This window comes from Numida meleagris, chromosome 12 (genome assembly GCF_002078875.1).
Source record: "Numida meleagris isolate 19003 breed g44 Domestic line chromosome 12, NumMel1.0, whole genome shotgun sequence".
In the NCBI taxonomy this organism is placed as follows: domain Eukaryota; kingdom Metazoa; phylum Chordata; class Aves; order Galliformes; family Numididae; genus Numida; species Numida meleagris.
Window position 1 is genome coordinate 2052357 of NC_034420.1, and position 23852 is coordinate 2076208.

Consider the following 23852-nt stretch of genomic DNA (forward strand, 5'->3'; position numbering starts at 1 on the left):
TCCCTGTTTGGCATGGCAGTGGGTGACACTTGTCCCTGCCTGACACAGCAGCGTGTGGCACCGGTCCCTGCCTGGCATGACAGTGCACGAATCCTGTTCCTGTCTGGCACAGCTGCGGGTGCCTCCCCTTGCCCCACCACCTGGCTGGGTCGGAGGTAGCTGGCTCCGGGCACCCAGCACCATGCTTTTCTATCAGCAGGACACCTGGGGGTGGTCAGCCCCTCTGAGCCCTGCAGAAGCACCCGGTGAGCCATTAAGCCAGGTGTATGCTATGCTGGCTGTTATATTGGCTGGGGATGCCCATACTGTAGGGCCTGGCGATGCTCCCTGATGCTCTCCTGGGCTGCACGGACAGACACTGCCCGGCCTTCCCCACTCTGCTCCCCAGGACAGGCACCCAACCTGGGGCTGACAGGGAGCAGGACCAGGCCCACATCTGCAGGGCCCCGCCGGGCTGAGGCAGGGAGCTTCCACTTGTGAGCTGAGGTGGGAATTTCTAGCAAACTGAAAAATAAACTCCAGTGCTGCAGGAGCGTGTTGGTAGGACGCTGCCAGGCTCTGCGCTGCCGTCAATGGAGCACGGCCTGTGGGTGAAGCTCGCAGGAGCAGGAAGACACGGCAACCCGCGTTACTCGGGAAGCTCTTAGGCACTACTGGGCCCCCGCCCCGCTCCTGGCAGGGCGGGACAGCGCACCAGCCCCGGCCCACATGCCTCCAAGCAGCACCTCAGACCCCTGGAACGCCACTGCGCACGCGCATACTGCTCGGCGCGCACGCGCAGCCGCAGTAAGGCCCTGCAGGCACGGGACGCTACGCGCATGCGGCTCCTCTGGGGGAGTTGCGCATGCGCACCTCCCACCCTGACGCAAACTCGCTGCAATCGCCCTGCGCTTTATCCTGTCCGACCTTGAGTGCGCGGCTGCGCTTAGGACCCGAGCTGCCCGCAGTTGTGCCGGTGTGTGTCGGGTTACGCCGGCGCTCGCGCCTCCGTCAGATGGTGCCGACAGAGCTCTTTTTTCTCTCCGCGACTTTTGGCGGCGGCACGCAGCTTTGTTCGGGCGTCGGCCCCAAAGCAGCGTCCTGGACGCGAGCGGCGGGAGCAGGCGAACTCGTGGCCAGCCCACGCCAGGGGTCCTGCGGTGATCGCTCCCCCCCCCCGCAGCCCACGTGGGTAGAGGCTTCCAGAAGAGCAGCGGCGCCGCACGCACCGTCCTTCGCCGCCCCGCACCGCCCCGCCATGCTGAGCGCCAGCCGTGCTGCCGCGCGCCTCCCCCTGCTGCTGCCGCGCGGCGGCCCCGTGCCCGCCGCCCCCGGGCTCGCGCAGGTGCGTGTGGCGCTGAGGAGGCCGGGCGGGCGCGGCGGGGCCTGGGCGGGGGGACGGGAGGGGCACTGCGGGGGTCCGCTGGTGGAGAGCGGGGCTGGGGGAGGGGATTTCTATGGCAAACAGTAACTTCCTTAAATTCTTGCTTAAGATTTAAAATAAATAAATAAATAAATGCGGTGTTGCAGTAGGACTGCGTTATTTCAGAAGTTGTCCTCCTCTGAAAGTTCTGGATTGGAGATTTCTTAATGTTCGTCTTTGTTTCATAGACTTTCTGGAATGGCCTCAGTCAGAATGTTCTCAGAGCGGCGTCGAGCAGAAAATATGCGTGAGTGTTGCCCTCCTGCGTGTCTGTGTGTTTGCTGTTTGTTCTTACCGTCCTGATCTCAGAGCTGAGGTGCTGAAACAGTAAAACCAGCGAGGTGGAACCAGAACTTGTGCCTGTTGCAGTTCTAAGGCTGCATTTTTCTCTCTTCCAGTCTTTTTTCTGGAGGAACTTCTATGATCATCTCCCTTTCTTTCTCCTGCCCCCAGTAGCACTCACAAAACATACGTTGCTGAGATTCATTTGATGAAACAGATAAAATGTAACAACAGGAACAAGTTGTCTTGTGCAGGATGACGTGTGCCCTCATCTCACTGCAGATAAAGTTTATTTCAAACAATTTGTGCATTTTAATTGCTTCCTTTTTCATGTTACAAGATAATGAGTAAAGAGCAGCAGTTGTGTAACTCAGTCACATGTTTTGTGGCCGGTGCTGATTTGAGTGGGAAATCTGTTTATGTGTGGAAGACTGCCCAGCTCTGGTCAGTACAAAGAAATTGAGCAGTTCTGTGTTTTCAAGATCCCTGCTTTATGTTGTATGAACAGCGGTTAGGGCAACCAAAGACCTTGGGGAGTGAGCAGGTGATGCCCTGGTAATGAACAGCCCTGCTGAAGCACACGGCTGAATGCATTTCATCCCAGAATGTGTAAAAGAAAGCTGTTGAGTCAGGGATTCTCTCTAGTCTTGAAAGTAGTAATGCACACTTCCTAGAAAGAAGAGGGAGGTTCAAATTTGCCTTGTGTAAAAATTGCTACCGTTTTTCAGAATCAGTTGCTTTTCAGGATCAAAAAGGTGGTTATTTTTCACACTGTGTCAGAGGTCCCTGCATGGGCTTAGTTAATTTTGTCTTTATGGATTCTTCACATCGTGCTAAGCAGTCATAAATGATTTCATCCAGTTTACTCGCATCTTGACTCCAGGTAGATGTTTTCTGACAAGTTTGAGTGTGAAAATCAGAAGTAACCCAAAACAAGTCCAGGGGACTTCATGTGAGGAGGGCCAGAATTGATTACAACTTATTTTTATATCTTAATCTTTATGGATGTTGAGAACACATAGAGTCAAGATTTTTTTTGTGTGAAAGAATAGTGTACTTAAGTGGAGATTGAGTTGTAAGTGGTCTGATTGAATAGAGAGCCTGGAGGTTAAAATTCTCTGTAAGAGTCAGAGAGCACCTTATGGTCTGGGATAGAATGTGGGTTTGCTTCACTGTTGGTTGAGTTCATCCTGTCTTCACAACAGGAGGGTTGTTGCTATTTAATTAGCTGCCTTCCTTTAGTAGTAATGTTATTTATCCTGTAATGTGCTTTACAGCTCAGAAGCAATTAAGGGTGCCGTTATTGGAATCGATTTGGGTACCACAAACTCCTGTGTGGCAGTTATGGAAGGTAAACAAGCCAAAGTAAGTGAGAATAAATAAATAAATACCAGCCTTACGTCTGAATTCGTGTTTTCAGAGACAGTGTTTTTGATGGTGTTCTGTTGTGGTTTTTGCATAGGTGCTGGAGAACTCTGAGGGTGCCAGGACAACGCCGTCGGTTGTTGCCTTTACAGCTGATGGTGAGCGCTTGGTTGGAATGCCAGCGAAGCGGCAGGCGGTAACCAATCCTCATAACACCTTCTACGCGACCAAGCGTCTCATCGGGCGGCGCTTTGATGACTCTGAAGTGAAGAAGGATATGTAAGTGAGGGGGGAGGGCAGTTCCACCTGCAGTGGGAAAAGCATAAAATAAAGTGCTAGGGAACATGACCGAACATAGCTGTTGTTCGGGTGAAGCAGTTTGAGTGATGGCTGGGTGATAAGTCAGTTATGCCCTCATGTCTCTAAGCTTGACTGCTTATTTTCTGAGGGCTGTGCTATATTTTTAAGTTTTTAGAGTGGTAATCAAGTGGAACACCATTTGGACTTTCTCCCCAGGGAATGTGCTGAACAGTCAGCATCTACTGAAGAAGTCTTTTTGCATTCTTGAGAGTATTTACAATCAATGGTCTATGATCATGCCAAAAGCTTCTGGTTAAATGGTGTAGCTGAAAAAGAACAGAAGTACATTGGTACTTCTGGGACACCCTGGACCTGAATACTTCAGTATTCTTTGTCTAGAACTTGCATGTGTTGTTCTGATGGTGCTTATTGTGGTGACTTCATGCTGTTTCTGTTGATACAGAAATTCCATGTGGCAGTGTTGTTTTTTCTTACTATATTTTTTTCAGTAAAAACGTTCCATTTAAAATTGTCCGTGCCTCCAATGGTGATGCCTGGGTAGAGGCCCATGGGAAACTGTATTCTCCAAGCCAAATTGGTGCCTTCGTACTGATGAAGATGAAGGAGACTGCAGGTTGGTACAGTTCGATCTTTGCTACGCTTAAACACAAGTGTGACCCCAGTACTGGGTGCTACTGACTGGATGTGCTGCAACCATGAGGAAAGTTTTTTGACATGGGAATTCTTGCACAGCAAGAATCTGTGGGGCAGATTGTGGCAGGGTCTGGTGATGAGCAGTTACAAAGCCTCAAGGAGGATCAGTGTGTCTACTTCAGTCTTTGGAACACATTGGTACTTTACGTTTATATCAAAGTGGAATACCAATAGAATTGTTTTTATTTTAAATTGAATACAGCACCTTTATTTCAGAAGGGGGAGCTCCTTTTCCATGTAAACTTGTAGCTCTTGTGCTTCCCAGGCTGCAACTCAGCCTGGGCTGTGGCTGCCTGGGTTTCAAGGTAACTTGGACCAGGAGTGTAGTGAGAGAGGGAATCCTCGAGGGACCTGTTGTGCTGGCTGCAGGAACAGCTTCTTAGCCTGTGGTGACTTTGAGTCTTCACCAGGGAGAAACATCCATTCACCTGGAGGAATTTTTTTCTCCATTTTCAATTCCTAATGTGGTTTCTGGCATAACTGTGTATAATTTAAAAAAAAAAAAATAGTAGCTGTCTTTTGCAGTCTGGTCTGGGAAGTATTAAGTGTTTGGAGGGCTAGACTGAAGCTTGTTGCTGTAGCTTCATCCAAAGACATGTATGTCTATATATAATGTTAGTTCCTGGGCACTTAGTGAGGTTGCCTAGAGTAAAATAAGACTATGTGGTTCTGTTGGCTTTTTCCCTGGATGCTACATGAATTCAAATGACAAGATACCTGGTGTAACTCTTGTTCAGGGGTAAAGCACAGGTAGAAATCCTGCCTGCGAATTCCCATTGGATCATGCATGTTTTTTAGCATATCTCAGTCTGCATTTGATGACACTGTACCTTTTTTTTTTGAGAGAGAATTACACCCTTAAACTGGGATGTAATACATATTTATTTAACTTACGCTACATGCTTACAAGCATTTGAGACAGTATGGATGCTATTTATACTGTATAAATGTTACCTACAAAAGACTGTACATTCAGGACAAAAATGAGTTCCAAGTGCTTTGCATGTTGAACACTCCAATGAAACAGACAACAGCCTCAGTCTTTCACTCTAAAAAGGCAGGTTGAGCTCAGATTCTCATCTCTAGTGGCATCCAGTTAGTGTGACTGAAGTGCAGAGTTGCATTGCTGATAGAAATCCACAGACTGCTCCACGTAATGGGGAAGGACTTGGTTTCTGCAAAGCTCCCTCTGCATCTTCCCAGAAAGCAGCAGATTCTTGATCAGGAAGCCTGTCTTCTGTTCCTAGTTCAGGAAGATGATTTCAAACTAAGTGATAATGTTGGTGGAATTCTTTTCACTTTAAAGGTAACTCTGTTTTGTCTCTTTTTTTCTCCTCCAGAAAACTACCTGGGGCACCCAGCAAAGAATGCTGTGATTACAGTTCCTGCTTATTTCAATGACTCTCAGAGACAGGTATTCAGCAAACTCTGCAGATTTTCAGGCTTATAACTGTATTTAGTATCAGTTCTCAGTGCTTTTTTCTTTTTTCTTTCTTCTCCCACTCCCACATTAGGCTACGAAAGATGCTGGGCAGATCTCCGGCCTGAATGTTCTAAGGGTGATTAATGAACCAACGGCAGCTGCTCTTGCCTATGGTTTGGACAAGTCTGAAGACAAAATGTAAGTGCCTGTTTGTAACACCCTCAATTAAATCAGCATGCTGTAATTTGTTTCGTAAATGCATCTTTTTTTAATCTTAATCACTGATTGGAATGCTGCCAAAGTAGGCTCTTAGAAGTGAATCGTGCTATGTAATGTCACCTGTATTCCATGTTGACTCTACTTGATAAAGGAAATTCATAACTTGCAGCTACAACTTAATTACGCTGACATTCAGCTTTGATTATTATTTTACCTGCTGGTAAGGGTGATAGGTGTGGCTTGGAACAGCTGTGTGAGGTGACACCAGTGGTGCCAGAGCAGTGTCATAAGAGATACGGTGAGGTTTGGTGCCTGCTATCCACGGTCTGTATCTTTCCATGCATGTATTCAGCCTTCTACCGCTGCCAAGGGTGGGCATACAAATGCAGATGTTTTCTTCTGTTTCTGATTTTGTATTTATGATGGGGATTACAGTGCTGTGAAAGCCTCACATACTGCAGAACATACTTCTTGATAGTTCAAGTGTCTCTGCCTCTGTCATTAGATGTAAGTGTGACTTTTTTTTTGAAAAAGAAGGAACTGTCCTCTGAAATAACTGGCAAGGTTATGCACCATCATTCATAGCATGTTCTGCAGCAAAAGCTTCTCCCCAGACTCAGTGCACTCCTAGATTGTACACACTGTAATCTGCTTATTGTTACCTGTAGAGAAAGCTTTTAACTTCTGTGAGCAGCGACATGCATTCTGCACACTTAATCTCGTGGTGAGAATGATTTCTGAGCCACACCATTTTGACTAGAAAGTAATATTTTTCTCCATCTGTTCTTGTAGCATTGCAGTTTACGACTTGGGTGGTGGCACTTTTGATATTTCCATTTTGGAAATCCAGAAGGGGGTCTTTGAGGTGAAGTCAACCAATGGTGACACTTTCTTAGGTGGAGAAGATTTTGACCAGGCTTTGCTACAGTATATTGTTAAAGAGTTCAAGAGAGAGGTAAGACATCTCATCAGAATTCAACCTTGCATTACATTGTCTTTTAACCTCACTTAGCTGGTATGGAAAGATGGGAGTTTTCATAAATTATTAGAACTTCATTTGGGGTCTGTGGTACAGTTGAGATTTACAAGACACCTGTTAGCCTGACTTCCAGTTCTTACGTTTATTTTCTGGCGGCTGAATGTTCCTCTCCTGGAAGACAGGTGAAATATCAGGAATTTGCTTTTTTCTCCTTGTGTAGCAGGACTGCTCAGCCTGGAGAAGAGGAGACTGAGGGGATCCAGTCAGTGATTATAAATATCTAAAGGGCAGGTGTCAAGTGGATAGGGCTGTGCTTTTTTTTTTTTGCTGATGCTTAGCGACAGGACCTGAGTCAACTGGCACAGACCAGAACTCAGGAAGTTCCATGCAAACAGGAGGAAAAACCTATTTCCTGTGAGGATGACGGAGCACTGGAACAAGCAGCCCGGAATGCTGGTGGGGTCTCCTTCTCTGGAGATACTTAAAACCTCCCTGGATGCTTTGTTCTGCAGTTTACTGTAGGGAACCTGCTTTAGCAGGGCTCAGGACTAGATGATGCCCAGAAATCCTTTTTAACCCCTATGATTCTGTGCTTCTTCAATTATCCTATAGGTGGTCTGCTTACTTTTACTAATATGAATCTGTGAACTGATAGTACGCGTCCGCACAGATGTATACAGTATGTTGCTAGATGTGGGGAAATTGCAGTGTAATTCCAACTCCATTGCTAATCCTTGCCTTTGTATTCTGTGATGCAGCAGCTTTTCTAGCCTTTTATCAGTAACTTACTCAATAATCACTTCCAGAGCAGAGAGGGCTAGCAGTCATTTTTGAAACACTAAGGATGTTTGCCAGAAGTTAGAGAAATCAGCAGAAGATGTCAGGCTGTATTTATACAAACTCTTTTGCAGTCAGTAGTGATTAAAAATACCAACTGCAGTGAAGGAAAGCTCTCCATGACTCACTGCTAATGTATATATTTTTTTGTTTCTTAGACAGGTGTTGACCTGACTAAAGACAACATGGCCCTTCAAAGGGTGAGAGAAGCATCAGAGAAAGCAAAGTGTGAGCTTTCTTCATCTGTGCAGGTAGGTGGCTGTGTTCAGAGCACAGACCATCAAAATGTACTACTGGACTGTTCTGCATTATTTTTCTTCCCATAACTCTGAAGCAGCTGCTTTTCTCCTATGCTATCAGAAGACACTTCAGTCAAGTGGCATCAGTTTAACTGAAATTTCTTTGGCAGAATGATCTCTCGGTCTGTTTAGGAGCAAAATTTGTTATTGGAAGCAGAGAGAGTGATTGCAGATGCTGGGTTTTGCTTGTGTTCTGATACCATGTTTTCTCATCTTGCAGGGAATGTGAAAAACCCAACTTACTTATTTTAGAAGTATAATGGGCAGTAGAGAATTTAGCTGCAACTAGTACTGCTGTGTTCTGGAAGTACTTAGGGCTTTGTGTGAGCAGTTCCAAAACCTTTTGATTCTGCTCACACCACTGAACTAATAACAAGAAACAATTTCTATAAAGAATCTTATTCCTCAGTGAGGGGGTTGTCTAAAGAATGAGCAGCCTATATGCCTTTTTCACCCATCTTGTATCTTAATGTATTCAAGCACATCCATTATTCACTACTGAGTAAGGAGCTGAAGAAGCAGTAAGCTAGGGGTGTAACGTTCTTGCTGAAGTGAAGTTAAGATCAGTTATATAGTAATTGAAATGGGGATTCTACCAGTTTCTAGGTTCTGAATAAACTTTTTTTTGTTGGTGATCTATTTGTTGGCCAGTGGGAAGCTCATAGCACGGGGTTCAGACCAGTCACAATGGTTGCATAGTTCTGCCAGAGACATAGCAGGCTCTGTGCTAGCAGGCTTAAGAGCTGGCAAATACAGTCTGTGCATACCAGAAAAAAACAGAATCTTTAGTGCTGAAGGCAAAGTGGCTCCCTTTTGGCCCTGTCCTCCCTATTTCTGAGCATGCTATTTACAAAGTAAATGCATGCCTCTAGCCAATAAAATGGGTTGAGTTCTTGTTTTGTAAACTTAATCTGTAGAATTGAAAGCGTCAGTGGTTTGAATTGCTTTGATTTATGGTGTCTTTGGATGCCATCATGATTCAGCACTTGAACAAGGTGGTTTTAGTATAAGATCTAATTTTTAAAATCCCAGATGCAAGTTTGTAATGCACAAGTAACAGTAAGAAACAGGATTTATGGCCCCTGGTGCTGATGACCTTTGTGTTAAGTAGCAATGAACTGGATCTCAGACAAGCTGTTTGCAAATGATCATGGGTTACTTCCATTAAGTAGCTTACCACATATGAAATGTTAGGTAATTGTTTGGCGAGGTCTTTCTGAAGATGAACTTTTGTGTTGTACTGAAGATAAGGAGTTATGGTCGTAGCTTTAAATGTTTCAGTTCTTACTTCTTAGCTGTGATAGAGGTTAAATACTGGTTGCAAAGGTGCCTTCATCTTTGTTACTTCCTTTACAACACTGACAAATGATGTGCATAAGCCAGTGTTGCACAAGCTGTGAAGAGCAAGAGCGTGTTTTCTTCTTAACAATATAAAACTTCAAACCAACACAGATATTAAAATGGATACCCTTTTATTATGGAATTTGTAACAAAATCTTTCATATCTCTTGTCTGAAATGTAAAACGCAAACTTACCTGCCACTAGTTGGAGACCAGGCTCTAGACTGAACGTGCGCATAGATGCTTCAGTACAGGCAGAACAGAACCTGTAGCTTGATGTGAAATTTGCCTTGCTTTCCATTCCTGCTCTTCACACTGTTTTTGTGCTGCAGACGGATATTAACTTGCCATACCTTACTATGGATGCCTCTGGACCAAAGCACTTGAACATGAAACTGAGTCGCTCACAGTTTGAGGGCATTGTAGCCGATCTGATCAAACGGACAGTAGCACCGTGCCAGAAAGCCATGCAGGATGCTGAAGTCAGCAAGAGTGACATCGGTGAAGTCATCCTCGTCGGTGGCATGACCAGAATGCCAAAGGTATGAGACATCCCTGCCCCAGACACAACTGGCACAGCTTCTCACTGCTTACTGTTAAGGGCGACCTGTAGTGGAAAGGCTGGGGGTCTGGAAACCTCATAGCTCCGGTAGCTAAGGACCCCCAGGAACACATGTGCCAAGTGGCCATGTGAAAGGGGGGCAAGGCATTCTCCTTCTCCTGCAGCTCAGCTTGCATCTGGGGGCTGTAGCTGAGTTGCAGTTTAAAAAGACAAGTGGGAAGCATTGGGAGTTGAAAAGTCAACTTGATTTTTCTCTTGTTGTCTGAACATATGGGGTATTGGTGAGATGTACAGAACGTTTTCTCTTGTGTACCTTTATCATGCACCAAATTCCTCTTCAATAACAGCTGCTTGGGAGTCTTTGCTTTCCAATGGCCTTCTTCTCCTGTGCAGAGCACATGCAGCTAGCAATGAAGAAACTGCACCAGCACAACTTTTCTGTTAGCTGCTGGTTGTCTGCTTGCTTGAGGTTGTACTGGCTGTTGTCAAACATGTTTACTTGACTGTTCTGAGCACTCATTACCTAACACCTGGCCCTGGTGTTCTGGTGATAAGCAGCAAGTAACTTAGAGGCTTGCTCTGCTGACATGTACAGTCTTGCAGATAAGGCACTGCCTTCTGGTAACGTACCATTTTTCTTCAGAGCAATGCAGACTACTATTTAGCTCCCCTGAAGTCAGTGCTGAACACATACGCACACTACTGTCTTCAAGGACACAGATCACCGTTTTCTGCAGCGATCATGAAAAATCCCGCTTGGCAATAATTTGGGGTTTGGTGGTTTTTTTTTTTAATTTAACTTCTCCCCTTCCTGAAATGTTAAATGAGCCTAGTGGCTAGAGTTGGTATATTAATAAGTGTAGAAGGTCACCCATGTAGGGGAACCAGAGGGACAAGATAAGCAAAAGCTGCTGCTCTGGCCAAAACTGAAGTTGAAGCAGCTGTGTTACCTCTTCCCAAAGCCCAGGCTGTTCCAGCTAGAAAAAAAGAATGGATAACTGTATAAAGTGAGAAAAGCAATTCTGGAAGTGGGGAGACCTTCCCTGAGACATTATGTATCCTTTGGGAGTGGGAGACGGTATTAAATACTTCTTAGTTACAATTTTTATTTCCCCCAGTTTATATATAGCTCCTGTACTTCCAGCTTTGAGGTTATATATACTTTCCTGAGCGCCTGAAGCCAGAGTTACAGCTCTGGCTCTGAGATCAGTGCTTGTATGTTGTGCATAGCACAGAGTGTTCTCTCATGTATGTTGCTGTTTGCTTCACCCCTGCTAGGAGGGAACTTGCCTTCTTTGGAGCGCTCATGTGGCCAGCTCTCCAGGAAACATAAAATGGGTGGCTGGATGTAATGGTTCTTTTGTGCTGTAAAATATACCTCCGGAGAGGGAAAGACTTGCAGTTAATTATATGTTTGTGCGTAAAGTGTCTTCCTCTTTAGCAAACGCTGCCTGCAGATGTCTCTGCTTACGTGCAGAGGCGTTGGACGTTTGCTTGTGGTGCAGCTTCCCAGGCACGCAATGCTCACCTGTGTAGATGTTTGCCTGATGAGCCCTCTCAGCGGGGAGGGAAGCTGTGAACAGGAACCAGCTCCCGAACTCATCTCTCTAAGGGAGAGAAACGGACTACTGAGCTGTGGCACTGTTGCAGACACCTTACTGCATTCCCTTCTGGATACTTCAGAATCTGTTGCAGTCGTGAGCCCGTCATTGCAAAGGGGCAGAGCAGTGAAAAGCTAATAATGCGGCTTAAACTGCTGACATAGCCAGCCTCCCTCCCTGGTGAAACAGCCCATTAAGTGAAGAGCTATTTCATTTTTTTATTTTTTACTTTTTGTTACATGCAAACAGGATGAACTGTCCTTGTGTTCTGGGTGTTCGACCTTCCTCGTGCTGTCTCTGCAGTTGTGCTGTCCTTGACAGCTGTGTTCTGCCCACTGTTGGTTTGTACAGGATCTGGAGGAGCAGTTCTCAGCTCCCACTTGATAAGCGTGGAGTGATCCCTTCTGAGTATAGCTGGTCTTTGTGCGAGGACCTGTGTAGTGTGTGCTCAAGCTGGCTTGCAGTTGGCTAACTTAACTGTGAGAAAACCTCCTGAGAAAAGGATTTCTGGACTGAAATGAGGGCAGGGTGCTTGAAAGATGGGGAACTAGGGAGCGATCACAAGCCTGAAGCTCAGTATTTCTCTCATGTCACTGGGCTACATAGCAGCAGGAATATAAAGATATGAACCTTTGGCCAGGGCTGGAGTGTTCTTGTGGCCACAGTACTGTGCAGTAATGTCTCACTGTCTATACGAACTTTGCTTTCTCCCATTCAGGTGCAACAGACTGTGCAGGATTTGTTTGGCCGCGCTCCTAGCAAAGCAGTTAATCCCGATGAAGCTGTTGCTATTGGTGCAGCTATTCAAGGTGGTGTGTTAGCTGGTGATGTTACTGATGTGCTGCTGCTGGATGTGACTCCCCTCTCCTTGGGGATTGAGACACTGGGAGGCGTCTTCACAAAGCTCATCAACAGGAATACTACCATACCAACCAAGAAGAGCCAGGTACAATTGACAGTGTCCACGTGGTGGGTGTCCTGTGGTGGTCTCAATGCCCAGAGAAGGCATTCAGAGCATCTCAGCAGACAGTCTTCTCTTCGGCTGTCATGGAGAAGAAGCTTAGAAGTCAAAACTGAATGCTGGCCACCAAACATCTCTGTTAGTTATTAGTGAGCCCAGAAGAGGAGAATAAACTGAATTGAGTCCGTGTGCCAAGCCATCTCAGGATGTTTGTGTCCTGCTTGGGATTGCAGTGTGTGTGTGCCATGATGTCATGTCAACACATCATTCTGAAGAGGAATTGTGTGGAGACCTTCTGTAACTGAGCACAGCACCTGTTTAATTAGACCACTTTTCTTTCTCTGTGTGCCTTGGTGGTTTGTTTCCAGATATTTTCCTGTGCTTTGGGCCCCTAGTAGACTTGGGTGTGATCCTTTTTCTCACTTTGCCTTGGCTAGGTCTACTGGTGTGTACTCTTACTGATAATACTTGTTCACTCTGGGGTGTGGGGTCAGGACAGGAGCCTTGCTGTTTCAGGAGACAATGTTCTGGTGCTGTGGCTGGCTGCCAGCCACTGGAGCCTGCTGCTGGTGTGGCGTTGGCAGCTTCTGCACATTCAAATGCATTTAAGATGAAATACCAGTGCACTTGGCTGTTACTAGTCTTGGTGCTTTGTTGTTCAGTCAGAGCTCTTTAAGGAATAGGAACATGAAAACAAGAATCAATTCACATCCTGCAATTTACTAGCTATCTGTTTACTTTATTTGTCTTCCACAGGTGTTTTCTACTGCTGCGGATGGGCAGACTCAAGTGGAGATTAAAGTATGCCAGGGGGAGAGAGAGATGGCTAGTGACAACAAACTTCTTGGCCAGTTCACCTTGGTATGTTGGCTACTCAATATTCATGACCTTAGACTTGACCTTCTGTGAGAAGGTCAAAGCTTTCTCTGTGTCGGGTTACCCCTGAAGGCAGTGGAAGGAGGGAGTTAGCCTACAGAAGACATCTGATGCTATTTGTAGTATTAAAAAAAAAAGGCAGTTTTTGAAAGTAAAGCCTGATTCTGGATAGCTTTTCAGTGGCACAGGAAGAGCTAGTGTTTAAAGCGGAGCTCAGACTTCCTGAATAGTGTTGGGTGATGCAGTGGCTGCTGTAGCTTTAGGGCTAGATTCAGTCACCTAGTGAGCTGTCTCCAGTTCTGGGTGTGAAGAACTAACGAGCTCTGTAGTGGTACACCTGTGCAGCAGATAATCTGAATGCTGATCTTTCCTCTAGTGTTGCAAAAATGAGACTTAATCAAATCAAGCTCCACAGTAGCTTGGTCCCTAGGGTGGCTCGTTTCTAGCCTTGTTCCCCTTTTCTACAAGCGCCTGTGGAACTGCCCAACTTAGTGGAGGACAGTTATGCTCCAGTGACTCGCGTGTGTGGTATGTGGCTGACTAACCTGCTCCCTGCAGAATTGGATTGCTCAGCTATTAGTCAGCATCAGCAAAGTTCGTCAGGTACAACTGTCTGAACTTCCTGTTGCTAGGAGGAGCTTTCCAGAAAGAAGAGGGTTGCCTTCCTCTTGTACTTCTAAAGAACTAAACTGTCTGTCACCATTTTAATATTGTATCCTCAGGGGTGGTCAGTGGAGTCCAGTAGTGCGGAACTGAGGAAGGAGAGCCTTGTCTTGGAGGGGAGGAGTGTCATGTTTAGCATTAATGCTGAACCTGGGCCACCTCCAAACCAAACTTGGGGGTTGCATCTTGTTTTGATACAGCTGTCCTGGGCAGAAATCTAGATCATCTTGAACTTGTGAAGGTGCTGCTAATTCACCACATTGATGCCAATAAGCATTTGAAGGACTCAGCTCTGAGGCTTAGTTAATATTCAATTTAACTGGCAAATCACCAAGATGATGTGCCCAGCAGGGAGGCTCATGCCCTGAGCCTGTGTCTGCAGGGCAGCTAATGACTAAGCATTTGTCCTTTGCAGGTTGGGATTCCTCCAGCGCCACGTGGGGTGCCCCAGATTGAGGTCACTTTTGACATTGATGCTAATGGTATCGTGCATGTGTCAGCCAAGGACAAAGGCACTGGGCGTGAACAGCAAAGTAAGTGCTCTGGGGTGCTCTGTAGGGCTGAGAAGGGGGGGTGTGGAGCAGTATGCTGTGCCCTGGGGGGAGAGAAGTGGGGGTTTGGGAATCTTGCACCTTGTTGCTGTGCTGTGCTCCAGGGTGCACTGCTCCTCCCAGAGTATTGTGCTTACACAGAGGCTGCTGAGCCTGGCAACATGGAGGTGCCAGCTTTTAAGGGAGAAATCCAGTGAACTGAAGCTGTGCTGTGACCATGTTTTGTTTCTCATTGCTTTGTTGCAAGTACCTTGAAATTCGGGCATATTGAAGCAGCAGGTATTTAGAGTAATCACCTCAATCCTTCCCATTCATTTAGGCTGGAACCATCTCTAAATGGGAGGGGGCTGGGCAACTTCTAGCTGTCAGTATGTTGCACTCTGAGCGCAGTGGAATGTTAGGCCTGGTGTTCTAGGGTAGTTAGTGACATGGCTGACTTTCTCTGATGCCCTGTTTTGGGATTAGGAAATGAATTTGAAGCATTGATAGACTGCTCTGGTACAAAATAGATCTTTTGTGCCTCTGACTGGGAAGGCTCTATACTGCCCTTCAGTTGCTTCTTGGAGGAAATAAATTACTAAAGTGATCAAATGCACACTGCTGTTAAGAAAAATACAGTCAACTCTATTGGCACTGCGAAGATGTTTGTTGTTCTTAATCATGCTGCTTGGTTTGGGGCCTAAATTTGTTTCCAAAAACATACTGTGTGTTACTTTGATTTTCTTGTGGGCTTTTCCATGTGTGGTAGCCTTCTAGCTCTGAATAAATGTCTCCTGATATTTTTTAGCTGCCTTTCTGTATGCAATATGGTTCTAATTAGAAAGCTGAACTCTATCTGTGTCCTTCTTTAGGGTTTTTGTTTGTTTTTACTCTTGGCAAATGTGATATAGAAATCTTTGGTTCTTGAATTATCTTTTTTTGGACTTAGTAATACTCAGGATTTTAGTTCTCTCCCTCCCAATGAAATAATGCTTTTCTGCAGAACTTAGCTTATGTCTGGACTATACTCTGTGGCACAAATGGAGAAAAATAGGGGACTTAGAGAAACCAACCTATGGAATCATGCCATGCTCGCTCATTGCAGCAAGAGGAGCTAGCTGGGAGGAATACTGTCTTACTGTGCAGGCTGAGTTGCTTTCCAACAGTGAAAATCTGTATGAAAGTGATTCGTTCCGGATTATTTTATGTTCTGTTTTTCTGGGGTTTTGTTTTTTAACCTGCTAGAATGCCCCTTTGGTGTGAGGGCTTCTTGTGCACGTTTACTTTCCAGAAGTAATAACTGGAGAACAGACGAGGTGACTTCCAAACCACTGGACGGGAAGTGTCTAGCAGAGCTGGGGGGCATGGATCTAAGATGACAGGGTTTTATCTTGCTGGCTGCATCACTGCTACTTCAAAGGCTGGCTGTTGTTGCGCTGCCCACAGAGCCTTCACAGGTGCAGAGTCCCAGAGCAAGGCAGCTGCCATTGAGAGGGTTTGGGAAATGATCGTCTCCTTTCCTCAAAGATGGGAGCGCATTCTTTATTAATGGTACTTCTCTCATGCAGTTGTTATCCAGTCTTCTGGTGGCCTTAGCAAAGATGAAATTGAGAACATGGTGAAGAATGCAGAGAAATACGCAGAGGAAGACAGACGAAGAAAGGTAAAGTGATTGCTGTGCTATCTTGCAGCTAGTAGTGTACCCACTGGTTATTGCCATTGTGTGCTATCAGCTGTCCCCACCTCGAAGGACCCCTAGGTTGTGATCTGCAGTCTTGAGCTGTTTGCTTGTACAGTTACTGGAATATGTGCTTTCTTATATTCTGTTGACTCTCTGAAGTTGCAAGAAAGGGTGCACAGAGGGTCGTTCAGATTTGGTTTGGGCGACTGGCCCTGTAAAATTAAATTACTAATTTCTTCCTGAAAAGTTACTGGGATATGGAGGCAGCAGTAAGCAAACTCACTTGCCTACACTTTGCAACTGTAGCTAATGCTTTCTGACATCAGTGCTCTTTACTGTCCAGCTGCCTATTATCTGCCTATTATCTTAGCTGTTTTTCTGAAGTTAGCCTCCTGCAGCCAGGTTCTCACGGTGTTCATCTCAATGGAAGCAGTCCCTTCCAACCTGAGCCATTCCATGATTCTGTCAAGGCTGTTGCTGTGGTCTCACATCACAGTCTTATCTCTAAATTGGAAAGATAATGGTTTGAAGGGTGGACTATTCAATGGATAAGAACCGCTTGGATGGTCACAGGCAGAAGGTGGTTGTCAGTGGCTCTGTCCAGGTGGAGGCCAGTTACAAGTGGTGGCCCCCAGCGGTCTGTCTTGGGACCAGTGGTCTTCAACATTTTTGTCAGTGATGGGATTGAGTGCACCCTCAGTAAGTTTACTGATAACACGCAGCTGAGTGGTGCAGTTGATAGATTTGACAGAAGGAAGGGATGCCACCCAGAGGGACCGGGACAGACTTGAAAAGTGGGCCCACACGAACCTAAAGAGATTCAGCAAGGCCAAGTGCAGAGTGCTGCATTTGCATCGGGGCAATCCCAGATGTGTGCGGACTGGGAGAAGGACTTGGGGATCCTGGTAGACAAAAAGCTGGATGTGAACCAGCAGTGTGCATTTGGAGCCCAGAAGGCCAACAGGGTCCTGGGCTGCACTAAGAGAGCCACAGCAGGGCAGGGAGGTGACTGGCCCTTTCTACTCTGCCCTCATGAGCGCCTGCAGTGCTGCGTCCAGGTCAGGCCCCTCAGCACAAAAAAGATGTGGAGATGTTGGAGTGGGTCCAGAGGAGACCACACAAGGGTGCTAGAAGGGCTGGGGCACCTCTGCTATGAAGAAAGGCTGAGGCAGCTGGGGTTGTTCAGCCTGGAGGAGGCTTTCGAGTTTATTTTAGAGCTTAATTTATAGAACCTGCTAAACAAAGCTGCACCATATCCTCTTCTTAAGTGGGAAGTTGTTTTCTGTAGTCCTTAAAATCCTCCTGTCTGGCATCTTGAAGGTGTTATTCATCTGAGTACAGTGTTTGCCCTTGGTGCACGTGAAGCTCTGAGGAGATGTTTGAAAGCCTCGCTGACTTTGTCAGGAGGGACTGATGCTGACTGACTGACACCATGATTGAGTGGCTAAACCTGCGATATTAATAGGATTAATGATTGGAACTAATTGGTTTAATGAGAGTGGGACTACTGAATTATATTTCTGAATACAGGGCATTGATTTTAGGCAGGCATGGGGAAGGCCTGGCCAGAGAGATGGCACCAGCATATGTGTAGTGATAGCTGAAGCTGGCACACTGAATTTACTGCCTTGTGTACTCCTACTCTGTATAAACCTGTCTCAGGTGCTCCCACAGCCCTATAAATCTTACCTGCAGTAAGTGAAGGGATCAGAAGAGAACTAAAGGAGAAAATGCATGGATAAATCCACATGAAGTAGCATTTCCATGCCTCAAAAGCTCTACATCCAGAAAAGACTGGCATATTCGCGCCTTTAGGTTAGATGCAGAACATTTAAAAGCCTTTGGTCTGAAAGTCCTGCTGTTTAAATTACTGCATTGTTGCCAGGGAATGTGGATAGTTGCATAGGACTTGAAGAGACTGCAGAAATTTTCTGTTGTCAAATCACAGAGTAAGTTCTTCCCTATTGTAGTAAAGGTGGGAGTCATCTCTGTCCAGTGAGCTATCACATGGAGGTGATGATGTTGCTGTTTTAACTAATGCTTCTGTCTCTTTACATGGTTTGTATAACTGTAACTGTCAGCATAGAATCATGGAATCATAGAATTGCTCAGGTTGGAAAGGACCTTCAAGATCACCAAGTCCAACCGCCACCTAACCATACTGCTCTAACAACCCACCTCTAAATCATCAACATTCCATCACTCTGCTGGACTTGACTCCCTGCTGTAAACTCTGACATCCCATAAAGAGTGAAAATATAGAATAGAAACTAAATTATTTTTCCTCAGCCTCCTGAGCATATCATCACATCCCCATTCAGGGTAGGCTACTCTTTGAGGCGAAGAGGGCTGGGTGTCCCAGAGTCTGTTAATGGTGCCAACAATTGGATCCAATTGTGTCTTAAAACGACCACTCTTCTTCAGTTAGTGCCCAGTCCGTCCCCTGTTAGTTGTCCTTGCAGACCTGGCATTAGGAACTGATAGTTCTTACAAGCATGGTATTTTTTTTTCCCTGTTGAATTGTTACAAACATTTGTAATAGGGAAGCATCAATAAGACAACCCAACGTTTTAAGTTGTCTCTAGTACCCTTGTTGATGAAGAAGCTTAAGAGTATTCTCAGACAGCTCTGTGGCTTTCTGAAGGAGCAGGACGAAGAGCTGTGCTGTTTCTGCTTTTGCTCACCCTTTCAGTGTGCTGACAGCAGTGCTTTGTTGGTTGCTTCTAGGGAAGTGGGACTTGCTGGGTAACAAAGAGTAAGAACTGTGGCTATATTGGCTTGTGTAGACTGCCTGTTGCACCTTGGTGGTGCTGGGATACACCTAGAAATGACTCATCTGCTATTCATTTCTTTACCTTCCTATAAAGGACTGTAGATGGGAACTAGACTGGAGTTAGGCAGCTTGGGAAAAGAAATGTTAACTGCTAGTTCGTATGTATGTAGCTTGTAGCAGCGGTGCTGTATGCATTAGGCTCTTATGAGTTCTCTTACCCAGGAACGAGTGGAGGCTGTAAATATGGCTGAAGGCATCATCCATGATACAGAGTCTAAGATGGAGGAATTCAAGGATCAGCTGCCAGCGGATGAGGTAGGTAGTTTGTTACCTCAACAGTAAAGGAGGTAAGATACTTTACCACATCTCTGCTCAAAATCTCTCTTAATTCATAGCTGACTCTCACCAGTGGCACCAGCTGTGTGTGTGTGCTGTCTTCATGCAGAATGGCAACAGTCACTGACTTCCAGGGTTTCCCACTCAAGTGGGATGGGTGTGATCTGGAGGATGTGAAAGCATACTGATGTGGACGTGGTTTGAATGATAGCAGATATCTTATTTCAAAGTACAAATTCAGTGGAAGTGAAGATCTAAGAGCCTGAGAAGCTGTTAATCCAAGATTTGTGTGAATTGTGTCCTTGGCGTGGCCTTGCAGTGGTTTGATAAGGACTGTGCTGTGGCCTGTATGAGAGTTCTGCTCAAAAGCTGGCTGTTACAAGCAGTGCCTGTCTGTGCTCTGCAGAGGGACAAAGGAGAGCTGCTGTGCAGTCCTGGCAGTCTCAGTAGTGTGAATGCAGCACCTGAGAACTGGAAGGCCATGAAAATTATTGTATTCACTTAGCTCCATTTTTTCTCTGTCTTCAGAGTGAAGTAGATATTTATTGTCAAAGGAGCACTCTTAATAACATTCCAGGTGACAGTTTAATTTCCACATTATGATCCACGTTATGAATTTCAAAAGCCAAGTTTAAAACAGATTGCAGTCTTCAGGTTAACGACTCTTGGAATCAGAATTAAAGGGGTCCTAGGGGCTCTGTGAGGTGTCTGAGGGAATGAGGCTATATTTTGGTTAAGTAGCCTCTGATCACTTCAAGCTCTGTGTTTCAGCTCAGGTCCTCCGTGCTTGGGATTAGGATTTCTTGTTCCTGTGAGAACGCTTATATCTGTGTTCCCTGCAGGGACTGTTCCCAGTGATGTTTCTGGGGGGGAAAAAACAAGGGACAGTGGATAGCAGTGCTTGGAAAAAGCCCTGTGTGATCTGGGTAGTAGAGACAGCAGCCTGGCACAGACCTCAGTTGCCTTCCCAATCCCATGGGTCTGAATGAGGAGAACTCTGCCCACGTTCTTGCTGTGAGCAGTGCTGAGCAAGTGCTGCTGGCACAGCTGTCCCCCAGTAACCATGCTTCCCCAGGCCTGCCTCGCCAGCCTGACAGGGAGATGCCAGACTGTGCGGAGGGTTTGACAGATGGCTGCAGGGGCTGGGATGAGACCGTATTGCTTTTGTTTGCCTTTCTGCTCCTCCCACGTGTAACAAAGGGATTAAACAGGGTTGTGAGCAGCATTACTTGTTGGCTTTCCGACAGTGCCTTAAATATAGATGAAAATCAGTTTTCTTTTCCCTTTACCCTGCTTCTGGGGTGACCAATTGGCTGGCGAGGTGTGCCGGGGGGAGCACGCTCCTCCTTGGCGGGCTGCTCGCTCACTGCAGCGCTTCCTGTCCTTGGCGCCTCCGCTGGAGCTGCGAACAAGGGGACCTATTAATGCCAACTGTGGTGTATTTAGTGAGGTGGACAGGTGCCCATTGGGAACTGAGCACAGTTCTAGTCCCTGCAGACCATATGGCTCCAATTTGAGACTCTAACTTCACAGCTTCTGACAAAAAAAAAAAGGTATCTTTGCTGTGGCCACTAGGTGGGTGAAATGACAGGACTGAGATACTGGGTGAACGAAGCGCAGTGCTGCATCATGTTTCTGTGATTTCTTTGCAGTGCAACAAATTGAAGGAAGAAATTGCTAAAATGAGAGAACTTCTGGCTCGTAAAGACACTGAAACGGGAGAAAACATTAGGCAGGCAGCAACCAGTCTGCAGCAAGCTTCCTTGAAACTCTTTGAAATGGCATACAAGAAGGTAGGTTCACAGCTATTTGTACCTTATAGTGCTTGGATGGGGAGGGGTGAGTTCTGCCACCGAACATCTAGGCAGGGGCTGTGCTGGAGGTAATGCTGTCTCAGTGCAGCTCCCCTTGAGTAACAGCTTGCTATAGGGGCAGCTGTAGGAAGTCAGGCAGAGCAGAAGGCTGCAATCCTGGCCATCCTGCTGTAGGTAGGCTGCCCCACAGATTGTGTTATGTTACTGCATAGCATTGTATAGAAAAGTGCTGGAAGCTGTTAATAAGAAGCACCAGAACACACGGATCATGCTTTCCCCTTTCCCCTATATGTGTAGAGGGTACCTAAAGTAGTAAAGTGATGCTTAAAATATTTTACATATGATTGTGTAACAGGTTTCCTGTTCAGCCTGCCTAAAATCATCATAATAAGGCCATTGGGATTTTTTTCTCAGTCTCCTTCCCAGTGAAGGGCTCGCCTATTTGAGCCCTTTTTGGCAGATGTACTTAACCTGTCCAAGGGAAATTTCTGGGAATGGAAATGGCACTCACTGCCCAGGCAACCGTGATGGTGCTGAGCTGTCCTTCCTGTGGAAAGCTGCTTTTCTCATGTCAAACTGAAACGGTGCAGTGCTGCAATCTAAGCTTGTTATGCCCACTGGGAAAGAGTAAATAATGGAAAGATAACTTCCTTCATCTAAGCAGCAGTCATGCGGAGATAAAGATGGCTTCCATTCTCCAGTGAACAGTTACCCTTTTCTTTAAAGAAAAGTTGAAGAAACCTTGTAGGTCTAGAAGTAACCAAAGCAGCTAGCTTGGAAAAAAATGGCTGGGAGGAGCATATTGTTGTTACTGCAACTAATAAGCTAACTCTATCACAGATGGCCTCGGAACGAGAGAGTTCTGGAAGTTCAGGAGATCAGAAGGAAGAGAAGCAATAAGAAGTCTGTCTTACCTTGATGAGAGTACGAAGAAGAGGTGGATATTCTTGATGCTTGGGAGAGAAGGGACCTTCCTGAGCAGAAACGGGCAGAATTCAGACTTACTGTGTTTTTGCAGTATTCTATATATAAAATTCTTAAATGTATAAACTTAGTGATGTGTCTGCTAGATAAAATTGTCACATGATGAAAGTTAATTCATGCAAGATGAAGTTTTAAGTGTTTGGCCCTGTGGTATTCAACTGAGGCACATGGGGACTCGCTGAGCATTTAATTCTGATACTTGACACAATGGTGTACTAAACCTGATATCAAAGTTTGGAAACCATGTTACTAAATCAGAAGGTGGAAATTGAAATTCTGGTGGATCCTCCTTGTGGATCTGAGTATTTGTGAACAGGTATTAAGGCCTGTGAACAATGCAATGACAAGGCCGGTTATATTGCTAGAGAATATTCAGATCTGCAGCTAGGTTAGCACCCTCGTTCTGAAGGAGATGTGTTACTTCAAATTTAGTTGCAACATTTCTTACAGAAGAGGCCATGTGGAAGTTGCATACTTTACTTGTCTGAGCCTTCTGCTCCATCCTATGTCTGTTCTTTGCTTATGGCAAAACAATTTCCTGGATAATAAAACTGTTATTGGATCCATTCTGGATTTTTTTTTAAATAAAAGCAGAAAAGTATCCAACGTGGAGTTGTTAGTATCCTGGCTTTTGGTGGGAGATGTGAGCCTGTTATCTGCCCAAGAGCCTCTGTGAAGGAGCAGTGACCAGCTGTAGCAGCACTGGGTTTCTGGAATTTGTGCTTGATCTGAATGTGGAAGGAATGTACTTGGTGTGAGGTTAGAGTCCGTCCCCTCTGCGCGTGTCACTGCTGCTGCCCTCACATGAGATGCATGGAAGTCCTGGTGTGATGTGCCGTAGCTTGTCCAGGCACTCCGTGCTTGGGCTCAGTCTCCTGAAACAGGCTCTAGACTGAAAACAGCAGTCACCCACTGCTGCTTCTAGCAACCAAGTTTTCCCTCTTGACATGCTCTCTCCTTGCCCTATTACATGGTCACTTCTCTTTGTTGCACTTTTTCTGTCCCTGTGTATGTAATCTTCTGGAAGGAAAAAAGCAACACTTGTAGCTGCCTTGATCTGACAGCTCAGATGTGTAGGAGAGATAAAAACATCTCATTCTAGGCAGTTTCCTAATTAAAGAAGGTACTAGAGAAGGCTGTAAGTACTGATGATGTAAACCTCCCTTTTCCTTTCAGTTGTGGACTGCTAGGGATCAAGACTGTCTGCTTCAGGCACTGATCTCCCCAGCAGTCCTAGCAAAAAAGCCTGGAAGCAGCTTCCACTCTAAAATGAATGGAAACTGACCTAGCCCACTGAAGCTTTTTTTCCTGTTGTCACTTCAAAGAGTAGTGAGTAGCCAACTGTGGAGTGAGAAGGGAGCTTGGAGAATTTTAGTCTGCCTGTAGAAGAAGGTGAGGAAGGGGCCTGGTGCAGCCATGGGAAGAGGGGAGGTGATGCGTTACGTGCCCAGGCCGCAGCGTGCTGTGGTGTGGGGGAGGCAGGCTGGGGCGAGTGTGCTGCCAAGGGCTGCTCTTCCACTGAGGTGGGCAGTCAGCCCGTGTGCGTGAAACTCCTCTGGCGAAGGCAGGGCAGCCCAGGACAACCCTGCTGCCCCAGCTGCTGCTCGTAAGCTCTTATCTCAGTCCTGGGCCCGTGGTGTCACCAGGGAGAAGGCAGCATCTCACAGCCTCTGGGCTCCTGAATCACTGATCAGATTTGGCCTTCCTGAATGAATTCTTCTCCCCGTCACAGTTTAAGCACATCTCTCGTTTACATTCATTATTTTTTAATGTGCTGTTCTTAGCCTCCCCTTAAAGCTTAAATTTTTGAATTGAGGAAGGAAAAGTTAAAGCAGGTGATGCGTGCTACGCTGAGAACAGCTGCCAGGGAGGCAGGAGCTGCAGCAGCCCGCAGGCTGCTCTCTGACAGA

At 46.0% G+C, this 23852-nt stretch overlaps 1 protein-coding gene across 1 annotated transcript; it reads left to right on the forward strand.

Moving 5' to 3' along the window:
- On the forward strand, positions 820–22543 carry HSPA9 (heat shock protein family A (Hsp70) member 9). Its single transcript, XM_021410203.1, has 17 exons — positions 820–1324; positions 1591–1649; positions 2962–3049; positions 3147–3328; positions 3859–3983; positions 5404–5477; positions 5578–5684; positions 6498–6660; positions 7680–7772; positions 9494–9703; positions 12043–12270; positions 13042–13146; positions 14240–14357; positions 15923–16017; positions 19031–19123; positions 20797–20937; positions 21799–22543. Exons 1-17 carry the CDS (start codon positions 845–847, stop codon positions 21856–21858), a joined length of 2421 nt encoding a protein of 806 aa, XP_021265878.1. The 5' UTR covers positions 820–844; the 3' UTR covers positions 21859–22543.